Source organism: Physeter macrocephalus, chromosome 14 (genome assembly GCF_002837175.3).
Source record: "Physeter macrocephalus isolate SW-GA chromosome 14, ASM283717v5, whole genome shotgun sequence".
In the NCBI taxonomy this organism is placed as follows: Eukaryota; Metazoa; Chordata; class Mammalia; order Artiodactyla; family Physeteridae; genus Physeter; species Physeter macrocephalus.
This window is the reverse complement of record NC_041227.1, coordinates 68100008-68108378: the sequence shown is the minus strand read 5'-3', so window position 1 is coordinate 68108378 and position 8371 is coordinate 68100008. Positions and strand designations below refer to the sequence as shown.

The window sequence follows — 8371 nt, the reverse complement described above, 5'->3', positions numbered from 1 at the left end:
GGGCTCTAGAGCGCAGGCTCAGTAGTTGTGGCACACGGGCTTAGTTGCTCCGCGACATGTGGGATCGTCCTGGACCAGGGCCCGAACCTGTGTCCCTTGCACTGGCAGGCGGATTCTTAACCACTGCGCCACCAGGGAAGCCCAGAGTTAACATTTTTATAACTAGTTTTGGTATAATTATTTTTATAATCTGGGTACCTCTTACCTGTTTCTTAATGTGTTTAAGGCACTTAATAAAATTTGAAATTAAAAAAATTATTTTATTTTTGGCTGTGTTGGGTCTTCGTTGCTGCACGTGGGCTTTCTCTAGTTGTGGCGAGCAGGGGCTACTCTTTGTTGCAGTGCACAGGCTTCTCATTGCAGTGGCTTCTCTTGTGGAGCACGGGCTCTAGGCATGTGGCCCTCAGTAGTTGTGGCACACGGGTTCAGTAGTTGTGGCCCACGGGCTCTAGAGTGCAGGCTCAGTAGTTGTGGCACACAGGCTTAGTTGCTCTGCAGCATGTGGGATCTTCCCTCACCAGGGCTCGAACCCGTGTCCCCTGCATTGGCAGGCAGATTCTTAACCACTGTGTCACCAGGGAAGCCCTAGGTTTGTGATTTTAATGAAATGTTTACATGTGTTTAAATCTGATCAGTGTTTAAAAGAGTAGGATATCTAATTTTAGAAATTCTTAAGTTTTTATTATTTGCACATCTATGAATAATTAGAGGAATGTTGGCTGCTTAAAGAATGTCAGTTGGTTCCTTCAATTAATAAATTGAACATTAATCAAAATCCAGATGAGTATTTTTCTCCAACCCATAAGCCCTTTGGACATAAGAGAATCTATCAACATGGTAATCCTTTTATACTCTGAGGTTCAGAGAAAGAGTCATATGAATTTTGGTGTTGAGCAGCAATCTATTTTATTAATTTTAATATAGTTATCAAATGTTTTCAGAGTGCTATAAAACACTGTTCCAGGCACTTTTTGTATCCACTGGATTAGGAGTAACATGATCCATGTTCTAGTGACATTTCAGTCCAAGAAACCCTGAATAATAAATCACTTATTATTATGTCTAAGCTGAAGTATCTCTTTTCATAAAAGAAAGGCAACAACACCTGGTTGGATGGACCAAATGAATTAATATATGTAAAAGGGTAATATCTTGCCCTCCTAGACAGAAATAAATCATAACAACAGGTTTCTGAATGAGTACTACTCCTATGGCTTCCTTGAATTTTGATGTAATAAATATATTTAGGATTCACTTAACTTGGAACATGTTGAAGACAACAAAGGACATGAGAATGAATTCACACCAGAATGACACAGTTTACTGTACAGTTAACATAAGCATAATCATTTATGACCCTAAGGATATATAATAGGCTTCTAATTTTATAATTCCTATTTATGAAGAATTTCTGAAAATCCATGGCCATCTGGTCTTCGTCAGTCCTGACTCCTCTTTTCTGAAATTGTCCAAATTCTGCTGATCCTCTCCTGAAAAATCCCATACTGCTCTCCTTCTTCCCCTGTGCTGAGATACACTGCCTTGTATTGAAGCCCTTAGCACTCTTTGTGGATTATTCAGGTCCCCCCCACCACCAAGGTTGCAAAATTAAACTTTGATCAAAGGCTTCACCAATTGTAATTAACCATTACTTCTCTTCATACATACCTCTGCTATCTGAGACTTCGCCTTGGCTCACTCTCTCTTCCTGAAACCTGAGTGCTCTATACTCTGCCTCCTTAGGGTAAATAAATGTTCAATGTAGATCCTTTTGGTGAAGAGACACTTCCAGAACTTATCTGTCTTGACAATGGATCTCCATTTCACAGATATTTGAACACAAAATACTATTAGAAATCCTCCATGACTACAGTAACTTGGGGTTTTATTAACTATTACATCCACTGATGCATGGGACATAAGTGTACTTTGAAAAGTTTAACTTCCATGATGAAATGAATTCATTTCATTACTTTCTTGGTTTTCAGTGTTTTAATTTTTTTTAAAAATTAAATCATTCCAGCTTTCACTTAAGGCCTATGATATCTAGTCCTTCACAGGGAAAAAAAAATGGCAAGTCTTGAGCTGGGAGATATGTTAGAAGGAAGGTGAGAAAACAAGGGGACTGCATTCTTACTTAGCCTCATGGCTTCTTCAGCCGTGCCCGAGAAGACCGAGAGAAAAACAGAAAGCCAAGAAACAGAAGCAGCGTCCTAGTTGCAGCTATTCATGGCTTATGACAGTTTATATTTATGATGCTTTGTAATGTCAAAAAGTGATTTCTGTCAAACAAGGCAGTAATCATAAAAATCAAATTAAAACACCGTAAATTCTTTTTGGAAAAAGGTGGTACATAAATATATTTCAATAAATAAAATGAATTAATAAGCCAATTAGTAACACTTCCTTAGTTGTTTATATAAGCCAGTAAGGCTCTTCCCTGGTCCTTAGCCTCAGTGTGGCACCACCACTCATCCTCTGGCACGGTACCCTACTTCCGTCTTCCACAGGGGTGCAGGGAGGTGTAGGGATTCTTATAAAGCCCCTGTCATTATAAAATAAAACCTCCTCTCTATTCAAATCTGCAATAATAACAGAAATGACATTTTAGTTCAAAAATCTATGTTTGCTACAGGGAAATTTAAAACTAGAATAACAGGATAGAAAAGTAGACGTCTCTGAATCACTTTTCAAAGTTCATCAATATGACCCTCAGTCTCCTCCAAGACTCTTCTTAAAGATCCTAGGACCTGTTTGATGAAAATAATGCAAGGATTCCTAAAAAATAACATAATATTGCCATATCCTCTCACATGGCTTCTCAAAAAATGGTCAGAAGACTTAGGTGGTACACCAATGGATATTTTCAATTTCAAAGTTATATATTTATTTTGATGGAAATTAGAATATAATTAGCATACAGAACTCATAATTTCCATAAATAATATTTCCTAGGACAAGGCTAAAAATTCTGAGTCCCTTTAAAGGAAAATATTAAGTAAACACTGAATATGGTAAAATCTGTAAAGGATGCATACAAATGACTGAAGTTTAAGAAATATTGCTCTTTTCTGTTTATTTCAAGTTTATGTGACTTGTTATACTATATGATTGCCTTGATTAATCAATGTTTATATAATTTTAAAACTTTATGCTATAAAAATCACAGGGGAATAATCATAGGTTATTGCCTACAGGATTTCTGGTCATTAAGAAAAGTTTTGGAACATGACTCCTTATATAATCTTGTTTATAAAATAAATTACTTTCACTATTTATAACCTCTCCTGGGAATATAATATGCTACTAGTTTAAGGCCTAAATTTATTTGGCTTCTACACATTAAAAGTTTATCTATAACTGTTCTCCCCACTATGAATAATATGATATTGCATGGGATGAAAAGGTCTGACCAAAATTTTCCTACATTTATATATTCATATGAGTCCCTTACCCCACCCCCACCCCCGCCAGGACAAAGCTAAAAATTCTGAGTTATGTGCTGAGGAGTAAGTGAAGGACTGTGGCTTAAGGTTTTCTCACATTTATTATATTCACATAATTTCTTCCGAGTATGGATTTTCCTATGTTGATTAAGGTGTGCACTCTGGCTGAAGGCTTTTTCACATTCATTACATTTATAGGGTTTCTCTCCTGTATGAGTTCTCTCATGCTGATTAAGATGTGTCCTTTGGCTGAAGGCTTTCCCACAAAAACTACATTCATAAGGTTTCTCTCCAGTATGAAGTCTATGATGTTCCGTAAGGGATGTGATACGGCTAAAGGCTTTACCACACTGATTACATTTATAGGGCTTCTCTCCAGTATGAATTCTCAGATGTTGAGTAAAGGATGAATGTTGACGGAAGGCTTTCCCACATTCATTGCATATAAAAGGTTTTTCTCCTGTGTGAATTCTCTGATGTTGAATAAGATGTATCCTCTGGCTGAATCTTTTCCCACATTCATCACACTTATAGGGCTTCTCTCCTGTGAGGACTATCTGAGGTTGAGTAAGAGATGAGTTTTGGCTGAAGGCCTTCCCACATTCACTGGGTTTCCCCTCAGTATGAATATGAGTAGTAAGAAGAATATGTTGATTGAAGATTTTTCCACACTCATTATATTCATAAGGATTCTCTCTTACATAGTTTCCCTGATAGTAAGTCAAGTCTGAATTATGCTTGATGCTATTTCCTTGTGTGTCAGAATTAAGGGGTATTTTAATTGAAGGAATTCTCTGATGCACAACAAGGTTTGAGTTCAGATTATAGTTTTCCCCAAATTTACTACATTCAAGGCTTCTCTCCTGTGTGCTCTTTTTGTGGGTGAAAGATACTTGTCCTAAATGTCTCTGCTGGTTTTCTTGGTTAGATTCTAACCGGTAATCAAAATCCCAGAGTCCACCTAAGATGGAGTACCAAAAACTGTCTCCTGTTAATCTCTCCATTAGCATGTCACAGGTTTTATTTTCATCAGAAATATTCTGGTTTGATTTTCTAATTTCTGGACTATTCTCCCCATCTAAAAGAAATTCAGAACATATAAACACTTTTCAGTATTCTCTGTTTTGTAAAAGAAATTATTTCATAGTGAATTACCAAATGAAACTGACAGTAATGCAGACAAGGCAAATGTGGCATTAAAAGTTTTGAAATATGGCCATGTAACAGGGGAAAGACTATAGAAGGATGACGAGAAGCAGTGAGCAGTGGAAATTTTAAAATATGTGTGGTAATCATAAAAAGAAGAGATCAATCAGGAGCATACATAGTCGAAAGGAAATGGAAAGGAGAATAAGAAATATCAGGGTAAGGTCTGTGTTCAGAGATGGGAGACAGAGAAAAGACGACTTAGAGAAGACAGGTCCAAGTCCAAGACCTTCTAAATCTCACCTATGGATTATTCTATTATAATGCCAACTACTTGTTCATTTTAAAAGTATTTCTTCTGATTTTTAATCTTTTGTTTAAAATGATAAAACTAATACCTGCTTATAGTAACATATCCAATGTACAAAGTAAGAATTCCACCCCCTAAATGTAATCATTGTTAAGTTTGGAGCCTCTCTTGCCAGATCTCTCCTATATTCACATAAATATAAATGTAACCATATTTTGAACAAGCATGACACATGGACTGTGGTAAAAAAAAAATTTCATTTCAGTCTCCCACTGCTTCTTTAAACTTTATTTAGTGGGGGTATTTTTCCTCTGCTTCTGTATGAAGATTTGGGCAGGACCCATGCTCTTCCTTTAATTATTAGGTAACAGATACTCCTACTGTTACATTAAGTTGCAAACACAGTCTCTATTCAGTAATTAAAGTGTTCAGTCATGTATAGTATTCAAAACTTCAAAATTAATCCCTCTCCCGTTCCCTGGGCTGTTACAGAGTCAATATTCCTCCTTCTCTCTCCCTGCCTCTCCCCCCCAACTCCTTCCCTGCTAGTCTTTTCCCTGCTTCTCCTCTGCTTCTTTCTCCCCTTAACTATTTCCCTACACACCTCTTCCTTCACTCACTAACTCTTGTTTAATTCCCTTCTAACAAGAGTTGGAGGGTAGCTGCTGTGTGGAGGGAAGAGACATCAAGAGATAGGCCAGTTTTTGTATGGTAGCTTCACATTCTCAGCTTGGTGGATGTTTAAAACAGACTCACTTTTGGGAAATTTTATGACTCTTGGACGGTTCTAGCTAGACCCCTCTTCTCTCCGGTCATTTCCATGATCTAGCATAGATATATTTCTATTTTGGGTAATCCCTTGGGACCAGCCTTAGGGCATGAACCCTATTGGACGAGATCCAAGATCATGTTGGCTGACTCATAAAAAACACTCATAATACCCTGTCACAACAAAACTGGGGTAGCACAGACTGATCCTAACTCAGCAGCTTCTCCTGGCTCACCCATCAAAGCCATTTCCTTAGTCAGAGTCAGCTGTTCTCAGGCCTTGTACTGCTTTAGCTTTCTCAGATGTGAATCATGCACTAGTCCTGGTCTTCTACCCACAGGGGAGGTATATAAAAAGCTGTACGAGTGCTCCCCTTTAAGCTGGCACATATGCTTATGGTCAAGGACACTTGACAGCAAAAGAGGCAACATTAATAAATAATTATGCCAGCAACTGTCCTGGGAAAATAAAATAGAATTATACCATAATACTGTTTTGTATTTTGCTTTCTTACATTATTGCATATCGTGAACACACTTCCATGTCATCAAATACATTTCCACACAATTTTTAAAGGACTGTAAAATATCCAATTTTATGGATGTGCCAAAGTCAATTCATATTTAGGTTACTTTGGGCTTATTCTTATCACAAACAGCACAACATGATGAGTTAGTTGGCTGAACATGCAATAGAAATTATAAAAAGAAAAAAAAAAGTCCAAGTCAGAAAATAAACTTACTCTGGTCAAGAATTAAATTATATGTGGAAAAAATGTGATTTAAAATATTCATTTTAAACCAGTTTATCATTTCAACAGAATTATCAACTGGACCACTTTATTTTCAGATAAAATGCTTTTGTCTGCTCAGGGACTTTGGCCCTAAAACAGTTGGAATAATTGGCTGGAGCTCAGACACTGTCTTTTCTATTCTCTTAGCATCAAAATCCATAGGCTGCTGACCTGGCTCCTGGAACCACAGGTAAGTGTGGTGCTCTAGGCTCCTACAGCCTAGGAGTAGATTTCAGGGCATTCACTGCCTAAGGCCTATCTTCCAGAACTTTCATTTATCCCTGGAAACAGGGCAGCCTGATCAACATACCAGGAGGAGTGATAGTGCATGAAATGTACAGGCACTGCTCCCCCACGGTAGACACCCTCAAGGCACATCAGGTCTTCAACCAAAGGGTTGCCACCCAGCAAGACGCCAGGGGACAGGGTCTAGACTCCAGATGGAGACAATGATTATCTTGGGCTTTAAAGCAGTTTTGAAAAACAAACTCTAGTCTCTTTGCTCCAGCTCCTCATCTAACCCGAGTCCCTATGTTAGTAGACATGACTGCAACTGCCCTTAAGAGGAGGATGGGCACTGTTAAGGATGAACACCCTCGTTAAGCATCATACAGGGGCTTCCCTGGTGGCGCAGTGGTTAAGAATCTGCCTGCCAATGCACAGGACACAGGTTTGAGCCCTGGTCCGGGAAGATCCCACATGCCACGGAGCAATCAAGCCCATGCACCACAACTACTGAAGCCTGTGCTCTAGAGCCTGCGAGCCACAACTACTGAGCCCGTGTGCCTCAACTACTGAAGCCCACGTGCCTAGAGCCCGTGCTCCACAACAAGAGAAGCCACCGCAATGAGAAGCCCGCGTACCGCAACGAAGAGTAGCCCCTGCTCACTGCAACTAGAGAAAGCCCGTGCACAGCAACGAAGACCCAATGAAGCCAAAAAAAAAGCTTATAGCATGACATTCATAAACACAAATATAATCTAAAATCTGGGAAGAGAATGTGGGTGAAATACTGAGGCTAGAAATGTAGAAATGGGAAAATGAACATAGAAAGGCCACTTAAAAGCACAGTACGGGCTTCCCTGGTGGCGCAGTGGTTGAGAGTCTGCCTGCCGATGCAGGGGACACGGGTTCGTGCCCCGGTCCGGGAAGATCCCACATTCCGCGGAGCGGCTGGGCCCGTGAGCCATGGCCGCTGAGCCTGCGTGTCCGGAGCCTGTGTTCCGCAACGGGAGAGGCCACAGCAGTGAGAGGCCCGCATACCACAAAAAAAAAAAAAAAAAGCACGATACTACAGAGTGAATACCAAGTCCATAAGAATATATGCCTTTAGAAGAATAAGGAGGGAGAGAGGGTATTTAAAGGAGCAGGTAGAGAGACAGGGGAGAGGCCAGAAGAGGCAAGAATGGTGTGTATCACAAGCCAGAGTGGACTTTCAATAAAGTCAAGTCAGCACAGTTAAATGCAACACAATCATAGGAGACAATAACTGTGGTTTTTTAGTCACTGGATTTGACTGCAAGTCAGTGGTAATCTCCAAGAAAACAATTTTAGAAACACTGGTAGGACACCTTTGTCACATGACAAAGGTGAGCTAGAGAATTAGAACTGAAGCTATGGGTTTTAGACAAGTTTAACGTGTTTGATAATAAAAAGAATGAAAAATGGGTAAAAATGGCAGAGGATTTTTGATATGGAGAAGAAAAAGATTTAAAGAATACCGAGAAGATGTATGAAAAAAGAAGAGAAAGAAAATGCTTCGTGGAGATTTGCAACATCAAGGTATTTATGGACATTCAAACTAACACCTTCAAAATAAATTTGTGTTGTGTAAGTTTTTTAAATGATAAGTATAGGGCTTCCCTGGTGGCGCAGTGGTTGAGAGTCCGCCTGCCGATGCAGGGGAC

The 8371-nt window shown here is 39.3% G+C and overlaps 1 protein-coding gene across 3 annotated transcripts in view; it reads right to left on the bottom strand.

The window, feature by feature from the left end:
• Window positions 1-3047: 3047 nt before the first annotated feature.
• Window positions 3048-8371, bottom strand: part of ZNF713 (zinc finger protein 713) — a 29355-nt gene continuing 24031 nt past the window's right edge. For 2 of the 3 annotated variants that reach the window (XM_028499427.2, XM_055090415.1), the window contains one exon: window positions 3426-4524. In XM_028499427.2, the coding sequence (XP_028355228.1) occupies window positions 3482-4524 (1043 nt within the window). In that variant the 3' untranslated portion in view covers window positions 3426-3481. Of the gene's footprint in view, window positions 4525-8371 lie in introns of all 3 variants that reach the window. The other variant, XM_028499428.2, reaches the window with a different exon arrangement.